Below are 26,713 nucleotides of genomic sequence, written 5' to 3'. Positions count from 1 at the left end.
TTTTTGGTCCTACCACTATCTTGCAGCTGGGGAATCAGAAAGTGAAAAGAACAATATATCACTCATTGAAAACCAAGCAATGGATTTCCGATTTGGACTTGTGGCTATTACCTACAACCCACAATTTGTAAGTGAAATATACAGAAAAATGAATATTCAGCTAAATTACTTGTTTACAAGGGACACACACAATTTGGCCATATGCAAATGCACATTATACAATATTATTAGTCTAAGGCAGGACATACGCTTTTTTTTTATTTTCTTTTTTTCATTCAACCAGTGGGTAGAGCAAAAGCAAAAGAGTTTATACCCACATTCACACTTGATGTGGATGGGGGGGAATTGCTCCCGCTGAGTTTATTGTACTCTGACAGTGGGGAGACTTCCCCGCCATCAGAATACAACAGTCAGTGCTGCCAGTTATAGCATGCAGCACTGATCGTTCAGGGAAAAACCCGACAGGCTGCTTGTACAGAAGTCGATTGACAGACAGGGCCGTCTTTAATATTGATTGAGCCTTGGGCAAAATTTTTCTTGGGATCCCCCCCACCTCCGTTCTTGGGACATACATAAAAATAGCAGGTAGACTCAAAATCAGTTTGCTGCAGCAGATCATGCAGTGATTACAGTTGGCTGCCAGAGGTTACCGTCTATCCTTACTGCTCAGACTGGTTGCTAGATTTTACAATACATAATTTCTGCTTGCCAATTGGTTGCTAAAGGTTACTGCACATTATTGCTGCTCACTGATTGGTTGCTAGAGATTACAGCAGATCACTACTGTCCACTGATTGATTGCTACAGCTAATTGCACAATATTACCACTGACTGACCAGTGGAGCATTCCTCAAATAATTGCGCAAGTAAAGCGGCACATTAATACACATACTACAGGAGAGGGTCAGAGACTGCAAACACTACAGAAGATGTTCAGAGACTGCAGACATACTACAGGAGACAGTCAGGGACTGCAGATATGGTACAAGCGACGGTCAGAGACTTCAGATATAGTACAAGACAGTCAGAGACTGCGGTCATACTAAAGGAGATGTTCAGAGACTGCAGACATAGTACAGTAGACGGTCAGAGACTGCGGACATGGTACAGGAGAGGGTCAGAGGCTGCGGACATACTACAGGAGAGGGTCAGAGGCTGCGGACATGGTACAGGAGGCGGTCAGAGGCTGCAGACATACTACAGGAGAGGGTCAGAGGCTGCGGACATGGTACAGGAGAAGGTCAGAGGCTGCGGACATACTACAGGAGACGGTGAGAGACTGCAAACATACTACAGGAGACGGTCAGAGGCTGCGGACATAGTACAGGAGATGGTCAGAGGCTGCGGACATGGTACAGGAGAGGGTCAGAGGCTGCGGACATACTACAGGAGAGGGTCAGAGGCTGCGGACATGGTACAGGAGGCGGTCAGAGGCTGCGGACATACTACAGGAGAGGGTCAGAGGCTGCAGACATACTACAGGAGAGGGTCAGAGGCTGCGGACATGGTACAGGAGAAGGTCAGAGGCTGCGGACATACTACAGGAGAAGGTCAGAGGCTGCAAACATACTACAGGAGACGGTCAGAGGCTGCGGACATAGTACAGGAGATGGTCAGAGGCTGCGGACATGGTACAGAAGATGGTCCGAGGCTGCGGACATGGTACAGAAGATGGTCCGAGGCTGCGGACATGGTACAGGAGATGGTCCGAGGCTGCGGACATGGTACAGGAGATGGTCCGAGGCTGCGGACATGGTAAAGGAGATGGTCCGAGGCTGCGGACATGGTACAGGAGACGGTCCGAGGCTGCGGACATGGTACAGGAGACGGTCCGAGGCTGCGGACATGGTACAGGAGACGGTCCGAGGCTGCGGACATGGTACAGGAGACGGTCCGTGGCTGCAGACATGGTACAGGAGACGGTCCGTGGCTGCGGACATGGTACAGGAGACGGTCCGTGGCTGCGGACATGGTACAGGAGACGGTCCGAGGCTGCGGACATGGTACAGGAGACGGTCCGAGGCTGCGGACATGGTACAGGAGACGGTCCGAGGCTGCGGACATGGTACAGGAGACGGTCCGAGGCTGCGGACATGGTACAGGAGACGGTCCGAGGCTGCGGACAAATACAGTGTGGGTTGAAGTTCCGTTACACTAACCCTCACCAGAGAGTGACCGCCGGGCTCCTCTCTACTTTGCCCTTCACCGGAGAGTGACCACTCCGCTGCACTCTGCCGTGCATCGGAGACTGACCATGTAACGATGTTTGTGGGCTTCAATAAGTATACGGCTTCCTGTGTTAGATCTGTCACTGGATCGTTTTAAAAAATATTGTCTTCAAGGTCCTAGACAACCTACACCTTTTGCTAACTAAGGGAAATAGGATTAGTTGATTTGTGGAGGTGTAAATATCCTTTGGAAGCTCAGTTCTCATGCCATTCCTTGACTCATTCTTCTCTCTCACGCATTGGTTTGGCATTGGGTTCTGATTGGACTATGACCTTTAACCCGGAAGTATCCTATTCGGCTAGAGGTCTTTCGGATCATTCACCACTATTGGTGGTGATGCATTTTTCCTCCTACAGATTATCTATTGGTTGGAAACTCCATCCTTTTTGGCTATCTCTGTTTACTAATGAGGAGGTTTTCGCACTCAATTGGAGAATTTCTTGATTGATAACAGGCACTCAGCTACTTCAGGTATTGTATGGGATACATTAAAAGCATTTATTAGAGGCCTATGTATACGTGAAGTCTCTAATATTAAAACTAATTCTAGAAGAGGGGTAACTAATGCTGCAGAGGAAGTAGATAGAGCCGAGAGAGACTTTATACAGGCACCCTCTACAGATACAGAAAATAAATGGACAATGGCACTAAAGATATATAGGGAGGTACAGCTTCAACAGGCATCTAATAAGAGATTCTTCTCGTCACAAGCATTTTTTGAGGGGGAGTGGACAGGACATATGTTATCTATTATTTCTAAAGCACAGCGTCCATCTGCGGTAGTACATAGGATAGTGACAGGTACGGGGGAGGTGGTTAGTGACACTCCATCTATTATACAGGAGTTCAGGTCCTATTTTCAGGACCTTTATTCCTGTAAGGTATCCTATATCCGCCCAGACCTAATACGGTTTCTGGACGGTATATCCCTACCAACAGTTGGCTAGGTGGATAGGCAAAATCTGAACGCCCCCATTATATTGGAGGAACTGCGGAGTGCCTTGGCCACTTTCTCAAATTCTAAGGCCCCTGGTATTGATGGTTTACCGATGGAACTATATAAAAAATTTGAAGGCATATTATTGCCAGAACTCTTGGATACTTTCTTAGAAGCCCAAAAATGTGGCTCACTACCGAGCTCAATGTATGAGGCGGTGGTGGTGCTACTATTGAAACTTGGGAAGAACCCTGAATGTCCTGAGTCATATAGACCGATCTCCTTATTAACAACTGATTTAAAATTACTCACTAAGGTCTTTGCTATACGACTGTCAAAAATTATACATCCCGATTAAATCTGGATTCATTCCAAACCGTTCTACAGCTAATAATATTCGTAGAATGTATCTTAATTTACAAATACCTGTTACCAATCAGGGACATAGAGCTGTTTTATCTTTAGACGCCACTAAGGCATTTGACAGTGTGGAATGGCATTATTTATGGTCGGTATTGGAGAAATTTTAAATTAGGGGATTCATTTATATCATGGATTAAATTATTATATAGAGCCCCTGAAGCTCGGATCAGGGTACATAATACACTTGCTTCCTCATTTACACTTTATCGGAGGACAAGACAGGGATGCCCTTTATCCCCATTACTATTTGCCCTTGCGGTGGAACCACTAGCAGCAGCCATTAGGGGCCCATATTACTGGTTTCCGTAGAGGGGATTTAGAAGAAAAAATAGCATTATATGCAGATGCTCTTGGGAGATACTAATAGGTCTTTGACATCACTGATGACACTTATACAAACTTTTGGATCCTATTCTGGATTTAAAATTTATTGGGATAAATCTGTATTATTACCTTTTAGACCCCCTCACTGCTCCACTGCCGCAAATGGCATCTCAGATCCGAGTAGTGGAACAGTTTCGCTATTTGGGTATTGTTGTCCATTCCAACCTTAATAATTATGTCAAACTCAATATTGAACCTCTATTGGCTAAGTTCAAGGAGCAAACTACCAGTTGGCTTAAATTACCTCTCTCGGTAGTGGGTCGTTGTAACATGATTAAAATGATTTGGAATCCACAATTGTTGTATGCTCTACATAATGCCCCTGTATGGATACCTATACATATTTTTAGGAGGTGTGATACCTTATTTCGTGCGTTGATTTGGAGGAAACAAATTCCCTGTATAAAACTGGAAAAGCTACAGGAAGTGAATGAGGCTGGAGGTCTTGCAGTCCCTAATCCTTACTTTTACTATATGGCTGCTCAGCTTCAGCATTTAGCAGGTAGGGGAAATGTTGAGTGTCGGGAACCAAACAGGGAGATTATATCCTCTATTTTGTCTAATAAAGATGTAGTGGAGTGTCTGGAGGCAGGAGGAGAAATGGGGAAACGGACAACGTGTCCTACATTGCTCCTGCTAAATAGATTGTTGATCAAAACAAAGCAACACTTCAAATACGAGGGATATACGAGATATTCTCGCTTTTTCTATAATTTTATAACTTTGTTGAATTATTTAAATTGAAAGGTTTGAATATGGATTGTGATATATCCCACAAGTATATGAGGGTACAACACTGAAGGATTTTCAGTCACTTAAAATGGAGTTTGGACTTCCAAATGCTGTGTTTTTCCAATATTTACAGTTAAGACATGCCATATCTGCACAGGCAAAGATTTCCCTCTGGACTCTGTCTAATCCGGTGATACTATATAGGCTTCTGGGAAAGAATTTTAAAAAAGGTACTATCTCATTTTTGTATAGCTCCTTTTTTGAATCAAGTATCCAATGGGATGTCTTTTAACATGTAGGAAGGGATGGGAGGAGGATATTGGTCCCATGTCTAATGAGGAATAGTCCAATATTCTGGAAAATGTGACTAAGGTCTCCCTCTCATCCACACAAAAGATAACGCAGCTATTTATTGTGCATCGTACATACCATACCCCTACTCGTTTATACAAATGGCAAAGGAGGGACACCAGAGAGTGACCACCGCGCTCCGCTCCACTCTGCCTGTGACAAAGTGAGTCATGTGGAACCCAGCTTACCTTGGGGAGGTTGGGAAATCCCTGTCTCAGGTCCCTAGGCTCCTCTTATGTGTAAGTCACCCTGTGTCTATTAGGGGCACAGAGTGGCCAAGGAAATGGACTTGGTGGACACAGCATATGGTTTGGATTGCTTAAATGGGAGAGTGATAATATTCAACAATGTCTCTCATGAAATGTGAAGACTTGATCCCACTTTACACTGTGAGACCTAGACTGTTGTAGACCGTTGCCATGAAGTCTGTGACTCCTAAATAATGTGTATTCCATGTGCGTCAATGTAGGAGACAGACTGATACTGGGGTCTCTTGCCATTGTCTGTATAATAAGGGGTTCTGTTTTTATACTTGATGTGTAATTTTGTTTTAGCTTTGTTGCTGGGCAGTCTTGTCATCCCAGCTTGTTTAACCGCTTTAAGACCACTCACTGTGCTGCTACTGCGGCTCTGCTATGTCCAGCGACGTAGACCTACGTCTGGCGTATTCACGGCTCCAGGGAGGCATCGCCGCGAACGCCAGGTCGAGGGCAGTAATTCTTGCAGTAGACCTCCTGTATGTACAAAGTAACCTGTAAAGACTTTAACCACACACACACATCATAGGTTGAACTGGATGGACTGATGTATTTTTCTCTCCTCACCTTTCCAGGACGACCCAACAGTGAGAGATGATAGGCTCCTCCCTACCGGAAACACAATCAATTAAGCACATTTAAAAGGCCCCACCTTCCCCTCTAGCCCCAGTTTAGATGTGTTTCTTCCTACCAAAAGAAATGCAGCACAAAGACTTACCTGCAGACTCGTAGGAGTCGAAAAGGTATCCTGTGAGCCAGGTTTGGCAGAAAGCCACGGGTTCCCCTCGCTGAAACTCTCTGGAGTGGGGGGGACCTTACGAGTGGAGCAGTCCCTGCACTCCCCTCCGAGGGAACTCGCAGGTCGCCCACTGGCAAGCCCTCGGTCACTTCCTAGTGTTCCAGGTCTTGTTCTCCGGCACTAGCAGCTCTCCTCCGTTTTGAAGATTTGAATTTCCCGCCGCCGCAATCAAGAGGACGGGCGTTCCAGACCTCGCTCTCAAACCGGAACTTTCGGCGCAGACGTCAGACGAGCGCGACATGGGAAGGAAGAGAAGCATGGAGGAGACGCCGGAACCGCTAGACAGCAGTAAAGCAGATTCCAAAGCTAGCACAGCTTGGATACCTGCTTCGGAAATGAGGTCCTCCACGACTCAACCTCCGGGGAAGGAGGAGGAGAGACAGTTCCAGGTGTCGGCAGCTAAGAACCAGGTCGGACAAGGTAAGTGATAACCCGTATCCTTGCTGACCTATGAAAAGCCTGCTAGTAACCGACATGTGCCTTGACTTATTTCATTTCCTTGACCCTGGTAGATTGTTTTTGCCTTCTTTCTATGGTCCCTATTATTTGATGTTTGTTTTAGGAAAGATGATACCTAAATGCATATTGTATCCGGTCTTCCAGAGTCCCAGAGCGGTTCACAAGAGGCTACTTCAGTACCTGCTGTACATAAGAGATGTGGTTATTGCTCAGATAAGTTACCCAGTTCCTACACTAGACCATTCTGCTATAAGTGTATTCATAAATTGTCAGGAAGGGAAACTTCAGACTTTATGAAAGACTTTTTTAACAATATGCAGGAACAAATGCTTTCTACTATGTTAGCAGTACGGTCTAACTTAGCTACAGCTATTAGAGAGGAACAGGTAGATCCTTCTTCAAAAGCAGGTACTTCTTATCAAGAAAACCCTCTAAGTATAGCAGGCCCTGCAGCCACTACAGCAGCTACACAAGCTCTTCCATCAGCACAGGTGGAAGATGAAGATAGAATATTCCCAGAAGATAACCGCTCAAATTCCCCATCCTGTTCAGAGGATGAGGATAATAGGGACTCAGATACCTCTAAGGAGATAGTCTACAAAGAACCTGTTTGGATTAGAAAATATGCAGTCTTCTTCAAGCCATATATGCTACAGAAGAGATTCCTGAGTTACCCAAGGAGGTATCAGCACAAGATAAACTCTACAAAGGGATAGGAAGAAACCCTTCTAGAGTTTTTCACATTCATCATTCCCTAAAGAGTCTAATCCTTCACCAATGGCAAGTGCCTGAAAACGGGTTAAGCAAAGGGAATTCTTGGAAAAGAAGATTTCCCTTTAAAGATGAGGATGCTAACAAATTCCTTAAAAGGCCAAAAATAGATGCCTTCCTAGCACAGGTCTCCAGAAAATCAGATCTTTCCTATTAATAGTATCTTTGCTACTACCAGCATCTAGAAAGGAAAGTAGAAACTTTGCTGGGAAAAGCCTGGGATTCCAATGCTAAAGCAATGGGGACAGCCCTAGCAGCTTCCTGTGTCGCTAGAAATGCTTTCTCCTGGGTCGAGAGATTAAATAAAAGTTTTTTACTCAACTTAAAACCCAGGATATCCAAGACGCCCTGTCAACAATTGCCAAGGCAGTAGCATATCTGGCAGACGCTGGGCTAGAATCAGTGGAAGCCACTGCAAAAACAGGGGCACTCATGAACTTGGCCATAAGGGCCATTTTGGCTTAAGGAATGGGAAGGAGACATCCCGTCCAAGACCAAACTCTGTGGTCTTCCATTTGAGGGATCTCTTGTTTGGTTCAGGACTTGATGACGTCTTTTCTAGATCCTCAGAAAAAGGGGTTAAATTTCCCACAAGAACAAAACAAACTAATACGTTTTTTCGTGGCCCTAGGGATAATAAGCAGCAAAATAGGAGAGAAGCTACAACAAGTTGGAGCTTCCGGAGGGATAAGACAAACCACTTACCTTCTTCCTCCACTGCAGCTGCTAGGGACAAAAAATGACTTTTCTGTCTGGATCTGGACTGGATCTTTTTTTCCCAACAAGAAAAGTGACAATCTCCCCTTTCTCCCTCAGCATCCTGCAAATAGACTACAATCCAAAAACCGCAGTGACACTAGAAGCAGTACTATTGGGATCCTATGCGGCTCTTAGTAATCTTGTTTTTCGGGGTGAACGGGCACATTCTCAGATTACCAGTCTGATGAAGACTGTGCTGCGGATATGGACTCGGGCACGGGCGATTATATAAGAAACCTCTATATATATCCCCCCACACTCCGTTGTGGGGTAATCCTAATTTATCACATCTGCAACAACTTCCTGACCCCCAGGTATGGGCCGCCAAAGGGATTGTGACCATGAAACATGTTATCAAAGATGGAAGACTCCCAGGGTTTGAGGTTCTCCAGCTTATGCATTCACTGCCAAGCACTATGGAATTTCGTTACCAGCAGCTTAGCCATGCTATGCCGGCTCAGTTCCAAGGCCCGGTTGTCTTGGAATCGGACCCCTTGGAGAAAATGTTAACTTTTAAGGTTATAGGGAAAACTTTCTGCTATATATCTTATACTTTCAACGCACTATAGTCAGCCTCTTGAGAAAATTTATAATAAATGGAAGGAGGACATTCCAGGCTTGACTGTTGAAGACTGGGAGGACTCAGTTAATACTTATATTCCCTCAATGATAGCTGCCAGGGATAGATTTATACAACTTAAATTCTTACACAGAGCATATTACACGCCTCAACGTCTTGCTAGGATATACCCTACGAATGATCCCTCTTGCACTAGATGTGGGCGTGATATTGGTACCTTTTTACACGTTGTTTGGTCGTGCCCTGAGCTGGTATCCTTTTGGAAAGCGGTGACGGACACTATTGGGGAGATTTTTGATATTATGATTCCTTTGGACCCAAAGGTAACTCTATTGAGCAATCTTACAGAAGTGGTTGGGGATAAATATGTTAAAATGTGCATTACGTATGCCCTGTTTTATGCCAGGAGAGAAATCCTTCTGCGGTGGAAGTTACCTGAGTCTCCCACCCAGTCAACTTGGATAGCCGCCATTACTAAGACACTTCCATTCTACCGTTTTACATATGGTAGTAGGAATTGCCCAAAAAAATTTGATTAAGTGCGGTCAGCCTGGATTGATGCTGTAGGTGTGCCAATGTCACCTGCTCTACAATGATAGAAGCAGGATAGGATTTAAATCCCCTTTTCTCCCCCTTTTTTTTTTTTTTTTTTTTTTTTTTTTAATTTTATTATTATTCTTGTTTTGTTGATATTCCCCTCCCCTCTTCCCCCAATTCTTTTTTTTTTTTTTTTTCTCTTCTCTTCTCTTCTCTTCTTTTTCTTTTCTGTGTTTGTATGGATAATTTTTGTGTAGAGTAATGTATTGTAGTTGTAATTATCTGTTTTGTTTATATGTTTAATAATAAAGGAAAAATGTATTTGTAAAAAAAAAAAAAGGTCCTTCCAAGTACACTTTTGGGCAAGAAGAATAAAATCCTTGCGCAAGGGACCCATCCTCCTTCCACAAGGCCAGAACTCTCTGAAGTGGGGGTCCAACCAAGTCAGCATTCAAAGCAAACTGGTTGGGCGGAGAGCTCAAAACGGACAGTGGCTACGCAAACCAGCCAATGTCTTCCCTCCTCTAGTACCTATTCCAGAAATACTCCACAAACAAACCAGGTATCAGGGACGCCGTGTAATTCGGTCCATTCCCAGACCTCTCCTAAGAGCAGGATCCCTATCCTAAGAAGTAATGCCCTTGGCTCGCCAGGGGTATCTACCAGTTCCCTCGGACCCTATATCCCAGGGATTAATACAACATCAGTACCCAGAGTTCATTCCAGTGACTCCCTGGTTACTGAAAGAAAAATGCTCAAAGCAAAAGTGATAGATACTCTTACTGAGTAGGAAAACAGTCACCAGAAAAATCTACACTAAAATATGGAAAAGATTCGGTACCTGGCGGAAACAAAAGAATTTTGCTTCTACCTCTACTCCAATTATTTTGGAATTTTTGCAAGATGGAGTAGACAAGGGTGTGGCAGTTAACACCCTCAGGGTACAAATTGCAGCTCTTTCCGTTTTATTCTAGACACCAGTTTGGCAAAAGATCCACTGGTTAAGAGATTTTTGTTAGCCAGGAGTAGTTAGTCCTATTACTAAAGACAGGTTCCCTCCCTGGAACCTAAATAAGGTCTTAGAGGCATTATCTAAAGATCCTTTTGAACCTATAAAAGTAAAGTTTCTATCCTTAAAAATAACTTTTTTGTTAGCCATCACCACAGCTAGAAGAATAGGTGATTTACAGGCTCTGTCTATAAAAGAGCCTTTTATGTTGGTCTTCCCAGATAGGATAGAACCAGATCCCTTATATTTACCTAAGGTCGCATCCTCTTTTCATAGGACGCAGGAGATAAATCTACCTTCCTTCTGTGATAGACCAAAAAATGACAAGGAAAGAACATTCCATTGTATTGATGTGAGAAGAGCTCTAGAAAGAACAAAAGCTTTCAGGAGATCAAACCATCTACTGGTCCTTCATTCTGGGCCTAGGAAAGGTTTGCAGGCTTCAAAACCTTCAATAGCAAGGTGGATTAGGCAAGCAATTACCACTTCTTATGAATTATCAGGTCTTCCTGCTCCAACCAAGATAAAAGCGCACTCATCAAGAGCCGTCGCCACATCCTGGGCTGAGAAGGCAGGAGCCTCATGGGAACAAATCCGCACTGCAGCCACCTGGTCTAGTCATGACACCTTCCTGAAGCATTACCGTATTGACATGCTGTCTCAACAAGACCTAGCCTTTGGCCGAAAAGTCTTGCAGGCAGTGGTCCCACCCTAAGGTAGGCAGGTCTCTATTATCCTCTTACTGTTGGGCCGTCCTGGAAAGGTGAGGAGAGAAAACCTACCATTCACCGGTAAAGGTCTTTTCTTACGAGCCTTTCCAGGACGGCCCGCCTACCCACCCTATTTTAAAGGGGTGCATGATGTTATGCATGTGTAGGTGATAAATACCTAATAATATTGTCTAAAACATTTCCCTCAAAAAATTTTGGTTGTTGGAAGTTACTCTATTACAACTGGGGCTAGAGGGGAAGGTGGGCCTTTTAAATGTACTTAATTGATTGTGTTTCCGGTAGGGAGGAGCCTATCATCTCTCACTGTTGGGCTGTCCTGGAAAGGCTCGTAAGAAAAGACCGTTAGCGGTGAACTAACGGTAGGTTTTTCAACCTCACTAACTATGTAACTAACTTTTTAAAGGCTTTTAAAAATGTACGGCACCGGTCCTCAGGAAGCATGTTTTGGAACTGGAAAGAGTCAAGAGAAGGGCAAAAAAAATAATTAGGGGAATGGAGGACATCTGCTATGAGGAAAGACTACAAGCACTGAACTTATTCTGTCCGGAGAAGAGACGATTGAGGGGGGATATGATATCAATGTACAAATACTGTACTGGCGACCCTAGCATAAGGAACAAACTATTCAGAGAAAGGGAATACAAGAAGACACGGGGCCACTCACTAAAACTAGAGAAAAGGCGGTTTAACCTTAAAGTGCGTAGGGGGTTCTTTACTGTCAGAGCAGTAAGGATGTGGAATTCTCTTCCGCAAACAGTCGTATCAGCAGTGAGCATCGATAGTTTCAAAAAACTATTAGATGGGCACCTTAAAGACCACAACATACAGGGGTATACAATATACGGTTAACAGCAAACACGCACACATCATAGGTTGAACTGGATGGGCTGATGTCTTTTTTTCAACCTCACTAACTATGTAACTATATACGTAGTTTGTTGCTGCTGCACGGGCATGCGCAATTTTAAAGCATGTCATGTTTGGTATCTATGTACTCTGCATAAGATCATCTTTTTAAAGTTTACCAAACAATTAGGAATTGTATAGTGTATTTGTGCATTAAATTTAAAGTTTTTTTTCTGCAAAAATTGCGATTGAAAAATCTGTGCGCAAATGCCGTGTGAGGAAAAAAATTGCAACATCCACCGTTTTGTTCTGTAGGGCCTCTGCTTTAAAAAAATGTTTGGGGGTTTAAAGTAATTTTCTAGTAAAAAAAAGAATATATATTTTTTCATGTAAACAAAAAGTCACAGAAAAGGCTTGATCTTCAAGTGGTTAGAAGAGTGGGTGATGTGTGGCTAAGATTGAGCATAAAATGCCAGGACAGTTCAAACACCCCCCAAATGACCCCTTTTTGGAAAGTAGACACCCAAAGCTATTTGCTGAGAGGCATATTGAGTCCATGGAATATATTTATATTTTGCCCTAAGTTTCAGGAAAATTACAATTTTGGTTTTCTCTTACGTCCTCTGACAGTCGCCGCCCACTCATGGAATCTGCACGTCTGGGTATTGGTCTTCTCCACAGGAGTAAGCTAGGCAGAAGATTTTGTTAGAATATTCACAAAACCTTTTTATAGACACACCTACAGGGGGCTGTCCCTCTGGTCAATACCCCCAGCTAGCTTCATTCCCAATGTTTTCTGCTGCCTAGCTTAGAAGTAGGCTGACTTTCCCTAGCTGTGGCTTCGGTCTCAGCTTTTTTCTTTTTAGGTTTCTCTAAAGTATTTTTCTTTTAAAAAGATAGCTTTTTATTTGTTCCTGCGCTTAGTTATTCGGACTTTAGAAGACTACAGCGTTTGCAGAGCTGGGACTTGCACTGGTTATTCTAGAGCCTTACGGACTCCAAGCCTGCCATCGAGCGTTAGCAGGTTATTGGTACGCCCAGGCCTCGCAAACGACAATGTCCCTGACTTCAGGAACGAGCCTGCGAAGTTGTTATCTTCACCGGGATGTCTCCACTGTGGGACGCCCGTGTGTTGCTAGCGTCCCTTTTGGCTGACAGCACCCCCACTCAGGGTGGGAGGCTTCCTGTCGCAGAGCGTTGCCCACGTTCGCTGGACCAGTGAGTACCATGCTACCCCTCTGACCGTGTTTGTTGGGGTGTGTATGTGGGCCCTCTGTTTTGGGGATGACAGTTCAATATGGGTTCTGTAATGTCCCTGTCATGGCTGTAGGTGCGGTCCCTGTGTCCCTTCCTGGTCCCTGCGGGGGCAATGTCACGGTTTTGACCGCAGTGTGGGGGGAGGGGTGCGGGGGTCTCCTACGTCCCTGGGGTGCTTGTGGTACTCTGCGGGGGCCAGTGCATGGCGTTTTTGGGGCCGCATAAAGCGCTAAACCTTGCGGCCGCCATTTTGGGTGTGGGCAGCAGCCATTTTCTGTCATCCTTTTGGCATCGATCGGGCGCCATCTTTAGTGTGGGCATGATGTCCTTTGTGGGCAGCGGCCATTTTCCCAGAGCTTTTCTCCCATAGACTTCTATTGGCAACCATTTTCTTGTGGCTCAGGGCTGTCTTTGCCTCTAGAGGCGTGAGGTCACTTCCTCCTTCTTCCCTTCAGATCCTCAGCAACGTGGGCAAGTATAGCACACTGTGGGGGGCTTTTTACTGTATTCCCTGGCCTACATTCCTGCTAGCATTAATTTTTACAGTTTCCTGTAGCAGGGGACTATGTTTCCATTTGCAGTGCATTTGCGGTGGGGACCGCGGGAATCGCCGATTTTAAAGGGCCAGCGTCATTTACATTGATAGTGCTATTATGAAGTCCCAGGATAGCAAATTCCCCTCAGATCTGGTGGAGGGTTCAGGTACTCCTGAATCCTCTGCTATAGTCTCGCTTACTGCTGCATTTGCAACTTTAGCGTCAAAAGTGGACTTGTTGATGTCTGACCGGTAAAGGCCTATACCCTCGCAGTCTTCTGATTCAGAGCCAGATTTGGTTGCCACAGACAACGTCCCCCCTGAGGTTCTGTCAGATGTGGAGGAGGAGGATTCATCCTCAGGGTCAGCGCGGGACCGCGCTGTGGTGGACACACTTATCAGCTCTGTTGAGGACACTTTAAATTTGGATGATGAGCCCCACCTGTCGGGTAAGCGGTCTTCCTTTGGAGATCGGGCAAAGCCCAAAAATCGTGTCAGGTTTTTCTTTGCCCCGAGGTGTTTCACGAAACTGGGAATGACCAATGGCGCCGTAATAAAACATAATTTTGTGGTGCCCAAGAGATTTCATTACTGTTATCCCATTGCGGATCTGGTGGATTCTCGCTGGACTGCGGCTCCTAAGATGGACCACACTGTGTCCATGTTAAATAAAGCCACTTTAATGCCCGTGGAGGATTCTCTGGTGTTTAAAGACCCGGAGGATAGGTGGGTGGAAACGCTTTCCCGGGACATCTATCTGGTAGCGGGTTCTTTGCTGAAACCCGTGTTTGCTTTGGTAATGGTCTCTCAGGCTGTTGTGGAGTGGGCCAAGAGGCTTAGGCGCACTCTGATTGCTGACTCCGCTTCTCCTACTGCTCTGAAGATGGTGGATCAAATGAGCCAGGCCGTTCTGTACCTGTGTGACACGGCCTTGGATGAGGCCCCTTTAGTCGCACGGCTATCGGCGGTTGCAATCCGACGCATCACTTGGTTGAAAAGCTGGTCGGCAGACCAGTCTTCCAAGAAGACAGTGGCTGACATCCCTTATGTGGGGAGTCTTCTTTTTGGGAACTCTCTGGATGAACTGATCAAGGGGCTCACTGGGGGCAAGAGCACTCTTTTTTGCCCCAGGTGACTAGGGGCAAATCGTCCCGCGCCAAGTGGGGTCCCTCCTTTAAACCTAGCCAGGGGTCCTTCTGTGCCTTCAAGGCACAAGACAACGGGAAGTCTTCCAAGGCCTCTGGTGGCCAGAAGAAGCCTTGGGCGGGCAAGTCCAAAGCCGGCCACGCTGGCACAGCGACTGAGTCTGCCTTGTCCTGAAGGGACACCCTCACCCATTTCAGGGGTGGGGGGATATCTGCGTTGTTTTCCCGAACCTTGGCTGTCCAAGATTCAGGACAGGTGGGTTCAAGAACTCATTCGCTCAGGATACAAGATCGAGTTTCGGTCTCACCCCGCAGACAGGTTCTTCCCCTCAAATCTTCATTTAACTCCTGATAGCTTCCAGGATCTCCGTTGGGCGATTCAGGATCTCCTCGCCCAAGGGGTGGTTGTCCTGGTTCCACAGCGGGACAGGTTTCAGGGTTTTTACTCAAATCTGTTCACGGTGCAGAGAAAGGAAGGCAAGGTGCTTCCGATTCTGGTCTTGAAATTTCTGAACCACTTTGTGTGGGTTCAGAAGTTCAGAATGGAGTCCCTCCGGTCGGTGGTGACATCCCTGAGTCCAGGGGATTTCTTGGCTTTCATCGACCTCAAGGATGCTTATCTACACATCCCTATCTACGAGGGTCATCAGCGGTACCTCTGCTTCACAATCGCAGAGGAGCACTATCAGTTCGTGGCGTTACCTTTCGGTCTCGCTTCGGTTCCAAAGGTTTTTACCAAAGTTTTGGCTCCTGTTCTAGCCCTGTTAATGGTGCAGGGGCTTGCCATCCCCTGGTACCTGGACGATCTCCTGTTAAGATCGAGTTCCAGGGCCACGCTGTTGCGCGATCTGTCACTCACGGTTCAGACGCTCCAGGAGTTTGGGTGGACCATCAATTTTCAGAAGTCGACCTTGTCCCCTTCTGTTCGTCTCCCTTACCTGGGGATGATTCTTGACTCGGCCCAGGCGAATGTCTTTCTTCCGGAGGACAAACTCCGAATCCTGCAGGACGAGGTCAGGTCCCTCAGGGACAACGAGTTCTCCTCGCTTCGGACCTGCATGCTGTCCCTAGGCTTGATGGTGTCGGCTTTCAAGGCGATCCCATTCGCAGTTTCACACGAGATCTCTTAAAGCGGAGATTCTGGTCCAGTGGGACAGACATCCTCAGTCTTTAGAAAGGGGAATTTCTTTGAGCCCACAGGCGAGATCTGATCTCCTGTGGTGGCTCCAGTCTCCGGATCTGACGGGAGGCAAGTCCTTTCTACCATTGCTATGGACTGTGGTCACCACGGACACCAGCCTGTCGGGCTGGGGTGGAGTTCTGGGCAAGTTATGTGCCCAAGGCACCTGGTCGGAGGGGGGGTCCTCCCTGCCGATAAATGTCTTGGAACTGCGGGCAATCGGGCTCTGTTTGCTCCGTTGGTCGGATCGTCTTCGGGGCTGCCCAGTGCGTGTACAGACGGACAACGCAACTGCGGTAGCTTACGTCAACCACCACGGGGGCACCAGGAGTGCCCGGGCGACCAAGGAAGTGGCCGAGATTCTGTCCTGGGCCGAGACGCAGGTCCCGGCGATTTCGGCAGTTCACATTTCAGGTGTGGAGAACTGGCAGGCGGAATATCGGAGTCGCCAGACCCTGGACCAGGGGGAATGGTCCCTACACCCGGGACCTAAATTTGGTTCTGTCCGTTTTGCAACTTCCTCCTTCGAGAACATCCGAGAGATTCCTCTGCCGTTGCTGTCCCGGAAAGTTGCCTTTCTGGTGGCGATCACATCTGCTCGCAGGGTGTCGGAGTTGGCTGCCTTGTCCTGCCGCTCCCCCTACCTGGTTGTTCAGAAGGATAAAGTGGTCTTGCGACCTCATCAGTCTTTTCTTCCGAATGTGGTTTCAGACTTCCACCTCAATGAGGACATTGTCTTGCCTCCGCTGTGTGCGAAGCCTAAGCATCCTAAGGAGTTTGCTTTGCATGCCTTGAATGTGGTCCGGCGATCAGGGTGTACCTGTCGTCTACTGATTCCTTCAGGAAGTCTGATTGTCTTTTTGTCCTTCTCGAGGCACCTCGGAAGGATACGGCTGCGTCTGCAGCAACCATTTCTAAATGGGTCAGGCAGATGATTGTGCAGTGCAGGCCTATTTGATTAAGGATCAGGTTCCACCTTTCCCTGTCACAGCGCACTCTACCAGAGCGATTAGTGCGTATTGGGCCTTCCGCCATCAGGCGTCGGTGACTCAGGTGTGCAAAGCGGCGACCTGGTCGTCGGTTCATACCTTTACTAAAATACTACGTTTTACAAACTTGATGTGTTGGCAACAGATGCCTCTTTTGGCCGCAAAGTTTTGAGTGCGGCAGTGCCTTAAGGGAGACAGGGTTTGTTTTTTTTTTGTTTTTTTGTTTTTTGCCTGTCTTCTCCTGTTGGGGTTTCTTTCTTGTTTGTTTTCCTGGGTTTCGCTCCTGTTGAGCTTTCTTGTTGCCCAGTGATTCCTTTTCTGGATCAGAAAAGATTCTTTTCTCTGACCTGGGTGCTGCGTTGCCTTTTAGACGGTTACGTTTTCCCACCCCTCACATCTACACTGCTTTAGGACGTCCCAGACATGCAGATTGCATGAGTGGGCGGCGACTGTCAGAGGACGTAAGAGAAAATTGAATTTTGGTAAGAACTTAACGTAAATTTCTTTTCTTTGAGTCCTCTGACAGTCGCCGCCCCCCACCCTTCTTTTTGGGGTTCATGGATCTCTATACTGCTTGCTACCAAACTGAATTTGGAATGAAGCTGGCTGGGGGTATTGACCAGAGGGACAGCCCTCTGTAGGTGTCTATACAAAGGTTTTGTGAACATTTTAACAAAATCTTCTGCCTAGCTTACTTCTGTGGAGAAGGCCAATACCCAGACGTGCAGATTGCATGAGTGGGCGGCGGCTGTCAGAGGACTCAGAGAAAATAATTTTACGGTAAGTTCTTAAAAAAAATTCTATTTTTTTTTCTTTCTTTTTTGTTTACTCAAAGTTGTCACTAAATAATATTTTTCTCACGCATGCCATGGGTATATGTGAAATGAAACCCCAAAATACATTCTGCTGGTTCTCCTGAGTATGGGGATGCCCCATGTGTGAGACTTTTTGGCAGTCTAGCCGCATACAGGACCCCGAGAACTAATCACCGCCTTGAGGCTTTCGAAGGGCATAAATTTGTTGATTTCACTCCTCACTACCTATCACAATTTTGAAGGCCATGAAATGCCAAAATGGCACAAACCCCCCAGATGACCCCTTTTCGAAAAGTAGACACCCCTGGGTATTTGCTAAGTTGCATGGTGAGTATTTATTTTGCAGCTCTAATTTATTTTGGAAAGGAAAATGCATTTTCTCTTACGTCCTCTAACAGTCGCCGCCCATTCATACAGTCTTCACAATTGGGTATTGGCCTTCTCCGCAGGAGCAAGCTAGGCAGTAATTTTGTTAATACAACAAACATGAACATATAGACACACCCACAGGGGGCCGTCCCTCTGGCCTATATCTTCCAGCCAGTACCACTGTAATCCAGTTCTTTGCTGCCTAGTGTCAGGAGTAGGCTAGGTTTTCCCTGCTGGGACCTAGTGTCTCAGTTTTTTTCCTTGTTTTATTTCTGAAAAATGTTTTTGCTTTTAAGAATAGCTTTTTATTTTCTCACCTACGCTAGTTAGTCAGAATTTGGAGGACTACAAGCGTCAGCAGAACTGGGCCTCGTACTGGTTAATATAGAACCTTTATGGAGTCCCAGTCTGCCATCGAGCGTCGCAGGCTTTTGGTACGCCTAGGCCTCGAAAAGACAGTGCCTCTGGAAGAGGGATGAGCCGCAAAGTTTTCCTATCTTCCATGGGTGTCTCAACGTCGGAACACCCAGGGTTGCTAGCATCCTTCCTGGCTGATGGCACCCCCACCCAGGGTGGGAGGTCTCTCGTGTCTGAGTGGTGCCCACGTTCGTGGTATGGTGAGTACTACTACCCCTCTGTCCCTGGGTACAGGTTTTGAGGGGGTATTGAGTGGGCCAGTCTGGGGATGGCAGTATATGTAAAGTTTGCTGTAATATCCCCCTCATGATCGTGGGATGGCCCTCTGTATCTTGCCTTCCCTGCCACTGCGGTGCAGACTGCCGTACGGGGGGGGTGTGGGGGCTTCCTTCTCCCCAGGGGTGCTCTGTGCAGGTCCCAGGGGGGCCAGTGCGGGCGTTTTTTGCAGCGTTTGGCACTGTTTGCCCGGCCGCCATGTTTGGTAAGGACTGGCTGAGTGAGGGCAGCGTCCATTTTCCATCATCATTGCCAGCGCCGATCGGGTGCCATCTTAAGTGTGGGCAGATGTCCTGTCTGGGCAGCGGCCATTTTCTAAGTGCTTTTCCTCAATTGTCTCTATCAGGCACCATTTTTTTTTTTTTTGTGGCTCAGGGCTGGCTTTTGCCTCTAGGGGCGTGAGGTCACTTCCTCTTTTTACATCAGCCTTCTTAACCACTTTACCACCAGCGACGTAGACCTACGTCAGCTGGCTTTGCGTGGTTATACCGGGATTAGCTCCATTAAGGAGACTTTAAATGGTGATGATGAGCCCTCCATGGCAGGTAAGCGGGTTTCCTTCGGGACCCACCAGACCCTGAAGTTAGGTCAGGTTTTTCTTTGTCCCAAGGAGTTTCAGGAAACAGTAAATGACCAATGGCGTTACATTAAGAGATTTAAATACCGGTATTCCTTTGCGGATTTTGTTGATACTCGCTGGATTGTGGTTCCTAAAGTGGACCACACTGTTTCCAGACTGAATAAATTCACCTTGATGCCCGTTGAAGAATCCCCGGTGTTTAATGACCCGTCGGATAGACGGGTGGAAACAATTTCCCGCCACTTGTATATGGTGGCGGGTTCCCTGCTGAAACCGGTGTTTGCCTCAGTGATGGTTTCAGACTATCGCAGAATGGGCCAAGGTGCTTAGACGCACTCTGGTAGCAGAGTCTGCTTCTGCTGCTGTGCTGGACATGTTGGATCAAATGGCACAGGCTGTGATGTACCTGTATGACGCGGTTTTGGACCAGGCCCCCTCCCAAGCAACAGTCTCAATGCATCCTGATCCGGTAGGAGCAGATCCTTGAGACACTGGAGGTGCAGCCAATGCCAGGGATTCGGGCAGCTGAGAACAAGGACGCAATTGGTCCGCATGCCGTCTTGCAAATGGAACCATCTTGCAGGCAGACCCTATACATTTTGGGTCCCAAAGTCTCTGCGACGATAGCAGGAAGCCAACGAGTGTTGGAAGCGCCATAAGATCGAGCCCATACCTTTTGCTGGGCTGTAAACCGGGGAATCTCGTCGTATTCTAACCTCTTGTCTTGGGACTGCCGTACATGTTCCTGGACCATTTGAGGGCGGAGCATGTCCAAAACAGTCCATGGCTGCCGACCCAAAATTTCAGCTGGAATTTTCCTAGTGGTTGCATGTGGTGTGTTTCTGTAAGCAGAAAGGAAGGAGTCCAGCTGCTGGGGTGACAGGGACTGTTGTTTACTTGTAGCCACAGTAGCTTTGAAATAGCGTTTGAAGGTCTGTACAAACCTTTCTGCTTGACCATTTGTAGCCGGGTTTAAGGTGCGGTCAACTTGTGTTTGATGTTGTGGGCAGTCAGGAAACTCTGAAACTCCTGGCTTGTGAATTGTGCACCGTTGTCTGTGAGAATTTCTCTGGGGTATCCAAATGTAGCAGCGAGATGTAACAGTATGGAATTTGTCGCCTTAGTCGTCGGCTGAATAACAGGAATGACCTCAGGCTACTTTGAACGGGCATCAATTATGATCAAAAAGGTGTGTCCTCTGATCGGGCCTGCAAAGTCCAAGTGTAGGCGAAACCAGGGAACCGTGGGCTAAGTCCAGGGCTGGAAGAGGGTCTCTCGCAGTTTGTGCACATGCATTCAAATATGTCATGATATTGGAGTCCAGGTTCAGCCACCACACATAACCTCGGGCCTTTTGTTTCATACGTGTGCCCCCGGGATGACCAGTATGTAGCCAATCCAGAATGTGTTTCCGGAGGGTCTGTGGAACGATCATTCGGTCTCCCCATAAAACACAGTTGCCAGCCACAGTTAATTGCAGACGTCTGCGGAAGTAAGGTTCATAATCCTGTGTGACAGTTGCAGGCCAACCGTACCGTACCCAGGAGAGTATTGTCTTAAGGAAGGTATCCTTGGCTGTATGGGCTGCTACCTCACCAGAAGACAAAAAGGACAGGCTGGTGTAATGACAACTCTTGACTGGTGGAGAAGAGTCTGTTAATGTCCTGGTCAGATGGGACATGGTGTCCGCATTGGCATCACGGCTGCGATAGTGGATTTTGTATGCTCCCAAGAATAGGGCATAGCGTTGAAGATGGGCCGCAGTCGTCTGGGAGATGCCTTTGTCAGGGCTAAAAATCTGAAGGAGTGGTTTATGATCTGTCAGTATGATGAATTCCCTACCATACAGGTAAAGATGAAACTTCTTAATTGCCCATATGAGTGCCAGAGCCTCTTTGTCAATGTGAGAGTAATTGCTTTCTGCTTTTGTCAAGGACCTGGAAGCGAATGCCACTGGTTTCTCTGACCCATCTGGTAAAACGTGAGATAGTACAGCCCCTAGACCAGTGATGGCGAACCTTGGCACCCCAGATGTTTTGGAACTACATTTCCCATGATGATCAACTACACTGCAGAGTGCATGAGCATCAGGGGAAATGTAGTTCCAAAACATCTGGGGTGCCAAGGTTCGCCATCACTGCCCTAGACCATAGAGGGTGAGGCATCGCAAGCCAAGGTGAGAGGCCTTTGGAGGTCATAGTGCACGAGCATGCGTGACGTTAACAGCTTTCGCTTAGAAACTTCAAAAGCAAATTGGCATGCAGCCGACCAGTTCCATCTGGAGTGTTTCTCCAAAAGCTTGTTCAACGGAAACCAAGTGTGTGCTAGATCTTGCAGGAATTTGTGGTAATAGTTCAGCAAGCCCAGGTATGATCGCAGCTGTTAGACGTTGGTTGGGGCTGGAGCTTCTACTAAAACATCAACGTTGGCTTCCGTGGTGTGTATACCCTCTGCATCCACAAGGTGGCCACAAAACTCCAATTTAGGTACCATGAATTGGCATTTCGCAAAGTTCACTTTTAGACCCTGCTCTTGGAGTCTCGTCAGCACAAGCTCCACGTTCCGCTTCTGTTCCTGGTCCGTCAGGCCCATGATGAGCATGTTATCTAACAGGCACTGTGTGAAAGGAATGTCTGCCAAAATCTCATCCATTTTGCGTTGCCAAATGGCTGGGGCGGAGGCTACACCAAACACCATCCGATTGTATTCATACAGTCCCTTGTGAGTGTTGATGGTTAAAAACTTGCGGGACGAAGGGTGGACCTCAAACTGTAAATATGCTTGCCCGAGATCAAGCTTGGTGAACTTTTGACCTCCTGCAAGAGAGGCAAAAATGTCATCTACTCTGGGTAGGGGATACTGGTCTATCTCCAGTTGAGAATTTAGTGCCATGCGGAAATTGCCACAAATGCGTAAGTCCCCATTCGCTTTCTTTACTGGTACAACTGGTGATGCCCACTCGCTATGCTCTACCTTTGGGATGACACCTTGTTCCTCCAGCCGGCTTAGTTCAGCTTCCACTCCTGCTTGGAGTGCGAGTGCGAAAGGTACCATCCGAGCTTTGAAGAACCTAGGCTGGGCGTTGGGTTTCAGCCTGAGTCTCACACATTCATGCTTTATTTTCCCCAAATGGTTATCAAAGACTTGTGGGAATCGCTGTTTCAGGGATTCCACCCATCCCTCTTTATCTCCTGATGGGATGGTCACGGTGTTGCAGGGGTTTATGGCGATGTCAGGCATGCCAAAGTGAGCAATCCAGCCTCTCCCAAAGAGCGGGTCCCCCATGTTCTAGGATATATAATGGCATTCTCTTCGTCTGAGCCTTGTAGGATACCTGTACTTTCACATAACCCAGTGGGTGGAGTATCTGCTTTGAGTATGCCTGCAGTTTGCTTGGTGTTGGACGGACAGTTGTTTGGATCAGAAGTTTTCTCCATTGTTTTTGGGTGATAACTGAAACTGCTGCTCCTGTGTCTACATCCATCTTGAGTTTCTTTCCTTCCACGGTTACCTCTACAGTCATTGCTGAGGGTGCTGAATGCATATGATGTATGTCCAATCTGTGGAGCACTTCCTCATCCTCTGATTCAGATGACGATGTATATCTTCCCACCATATATGCCTTTGTCCTGGTATTCAGAGGTTGTTTATTTTGCACCTTCTTACTACGGCAGACTCGTTTCAGATGGCCTGCCTTACCACAATTATGACAGAGCTGATCCTTAAACCGGCAGACTTTGTGATCATGGTCAGTATTCCCACAACGGTAGCAAGCTGACTCCCGGCTTGGTGAGGGTCTATATTTCCAGTTTGCTGCTGTTGGCTTGACTGCTGTTTTGAAAACTTCCTCTTTAACCTCTTCCCTCCTGCTCTGGGGGTTCAATGCCTCTGTATCTTTCACAGCCATTTCCATCACTGAAGCTATCTCAATTGCCTTTGTAAGGGTAAGGTCTTTCTCTGTTAACAGTCTCTTTTGGCTAGAATCACAATTTAGTCCCATGACAAGCTTATCCCTCAGTGCAGTCGGTAAATACTCCCCAAAAGAACAGGTTGAGGCTAGTCTGCGAAGGGCGAGCACATAAGCCTTAATATCTTCACCCGGCTGTTGCTGCCACTGATAGAACCGGAATCTTTCTGCAATCTCTAGTGGTTTAGGCTGGAAGTGATTTCCTAACAGTGTCAGGAGCTCTGCCAAAGTCTTAGTTGCTGGTTTTTCAGGGAAAAGGAGATCCCTAAGAGTGTTATGTCCTAGCACCAACCACTGTCAGAAATACTGCTACTTGCCTGTCGCCTGGGATGGCATTTGACACAATATACTGTTCCAGTCTCTCAACCCAGGAACTCCAGCATGTCTGTTCTCCATCCAATTCACTTAATGTCCCGAACAATTACATTTTCCTGCTGGGTGACAATCCAGAGGTTTTTTTTTTTTTTTTTTTTCCTTTCTTTCTTTTCTCACACGGATAGTGACCTTGTAAATCCCATCCTCGTCGCCACTGTTATATTCTCCGTGTTGTGAGAGACACCGGACTCTGATCTGGAACAACGGATGTTTATTCAGGACTCGCTGTACAATCCCAACATGCATTACAGGACAGCTCAGTATATCAATGCATCTCTTACATGTGTCTAAGATGGCCACTCTGCCCCTTGACCCTTGTCATCACTCCTTGGTGGAGCCAGCCTTAAAGTAACAGTACATGTGAATGAAACCCTTCAGGTAGAACAGTTTGGATAGCTTAAATGGGAGAGTGATATTTATCAACAATGTCTCATGAAATTTGAAGATTTGATCCCACTTTACACTGTGAGACCTAGACTGTTAGACCGTTGCCATGAAGTCTGTGACTCCTAAATATAGTGTATTCCATGTACTTCAATGTAGGAGACAGACAGACTGATACTGGGGTCTCTTGCCATTGTCTGTATAATAAGGTGTTCTGTTTTTATACTTAGGATAATGTGTAATTTTGTTTTAGCATTGTTGCCGGGCAGTCTGGTCATGCCAGCTTCTTTAAGTGCGCTGAGTTAATTAGCATGTGAATGATAACCTTGTCTAGATGGGATTAGCCAGGAGTCAGCTGTACCTCTTTTAACCATTGTGTTATGTTTTGGGTAACTATTCGGGTCATTGTTCATGTAGTGACTGACATTCTTCCCAAGTGTATAAAAGTCTGTTTCTTGTTCAATAAAGGACTTGATGTTTTCAGACACATACAAGCTAAGTTCAGGCTAGTTTTTTATGGAGGGCAGCTGGAATATCTATGTTCTAGACTGGATGAAGCTGTATACTGACGGAAGCCCACAAATACAGTGTGGGTTCAAGTTCCGTTACACTGCCCCAAGTCGGAGAGTGAACGTCGCGCTCCTCTCCACTCTGCCCTGCATCGGAGACTGACCACTCCGCTGCACTCTGCTCTGCATCGGAGACTGACCGCTCCGCTGCACTCTGCCCTGCACCGGAGACTGACCGCTCCGCTGCACTCTGCCCTGCACCGGAGACTGACCGCTCCGCTGCACTCTGCCCTGCACCGGAGACTGACCGCTCCGCTGCACTCTGCCCTGCACCGGAGACTGACCGCTCCGCTGCACTCTGCCCTGCACCGGAGACTGACCGCTCCGCTGCACTCTGCCCTGCACCGGAGACTGACCGCTCCGCTGCACTCTGCCCTGCACCGGAGACTGACACTGTAACGATACTTCAACCCACACTGTGTTTGTGGGCTTCAGTAATTGTATGGCTTCCTACAGTCTTGAACATACAGTCAGGTCCATAAATATTGGGACATCGACACAATTCTAATATTTTTGGCCCTATACACCGCCACAATGGATTTGAAATGAAACAAACAAGATCTGCTTTAACTGCAGACTTTCAGCTTTAATTTGAAGGTATTTACATCCAAAGTAGGTGAAAGGTGTAAGAATTACAACAGTTTGTATATAAGCCTCCCACTTTTTAAGGGACCAAAAGTAATGGGACAATTGGCTGCTCAGCTGTTCCATGTCCAGGTGTGTGTTATTCCCTCATTATCCAATTTACAAGGAGCAGATAAAGAGTCCAGAGTTAATTTCAAGTGTGCCATTTGCATTTGGAATCTGTTGCTGTCAACTCTCAATTTGAGATCCAAAGAGCTGTCCCTATAAGTGAAGCAAGCCATCATTAGGCTGAACAAACAAAACAAACCCATCAGAGAGATAGCAAAAACATTAGGTGTGGCCAACTCAACTGTTTGGAACATCAATAAAAAGAAAGAATGCACCGGTGAGCTCAGCAACACCAAAAGACCTGGAAGACCACGGAAAACAACTGTGGTGGATGACCGAAGAATTCTTTCCCTGGTGAAGAAAACACCCTTCAGAACAGTTGGCTAGATCAAGAACATTCTCCAGGAGGTAGGTGTATGCGTGTCAAAGTAAACAATCAAGAGAAGACTTCACCAGAGTGAATACAGAGGGTTCACCACAACATGTAAACCATTGGTGAGCCTCAAAAACAGGAAGGCCAGATTAGAGTTTGCCAAAGAAAGCCTTCACAGTTCTGGAACAACATCCTATGGACAGATGAGACCACGATCAACTTGTACCAGAGTGATGGGAAGAGAAGAGTATGGAGAAGAAAAGGAACTGCTCGTGATCCAAAGAATACCACCTCATCAGTGAAGCAAGGTGGTGGTAGTGTCATGGCGTGGGCATGTATGGCTGCCAATGGAACTGGTTCTCTTGTATTGATGATGTGACTGCTGACAAAATCAGCAGGATACATTCTGAAGTGTTTCGGGCAATATTATCTGCTCCTATTCAGCCAAATGCTTCAGAACTCATTGGACGGCGCTTCACAGTGCAGATGGACAATGACCCGAAGCATACTGCGAAAGCAACCAAAACGTTTTTTAAGGTAAATAAGTGGAATGTTATGCAATGGCCAAATCAATCACCTGACCTGAATCCGATTGAGCATGCATTTCACTTACTGAAGACAAAACTGAAGGGAAAATGCCCCAAGAACCAGCAGGAACTAAAGAGAGTTGCAGTAGAGGCCTGGCAGAGCATCACCAGGGATGAATCCCAGCGTCTGGTGATGTCTATGCGCTCCAGACTTCAGGCTGCAATTGACTGCAAAAGATTTGCAACCAAGTATTTAAAAAGTGAAAGTTTGATTTGATTGTTAATCTGTCCCATTACTTTTGGTCCCTTAAAAAGTGGGAGGCCCATATACAAACTGTTGTAATTCCTACACTGTTCACCTGATTTGGATGTAAACCTTGGATGTACCTTCAAATTAAAGATGAAAGTCTGCAGTTAAAGAACTCCTTGTTTGTTTCATTTTTAAATCCATTGTGGTG

At 46.6% G+C, this 26,713-nt stretch overlaps 1 protein-coding gene across 1 annotated transcript in view; it reads left to right on the top strand.

Annotated features, from left to right (window-relative positions):
* The window catches only part of GSTM4 (glutathione S-transferase mu 4), a 238,714-nt gene that overhangs the window by 81,753 nt on the left and 130,248 nt on the right, over positions 1 to 26,713 (top strand). Inside the window, exon 5 of the mRNA XM_082247306.1 lies at positions 27 to 127. Coding sequence (XP_082103432.1) covers positions 27 to 127 — 101 coding nt within the window. The remainder of the gene's footprint in view (positions 1 to 26; positions 128 to 26,713) is intronic.

This window comes from Pelophylax lessonae (assembly GCF_965119305.1).
Source record: "Pelophylax lessonae genome assembly, chromosome: 2".
In the NCBI taxonomy this organism is placed as follows: domain Eukaryota; kingdom Metazoa; phylum Chordata; class Amphibia; order Anura; family Ranidae; genus Pelophylax; species Pelophylax lessonae.
This window is presented reverse-complemented; position numbering and strand designations above follow the sequence as displayed.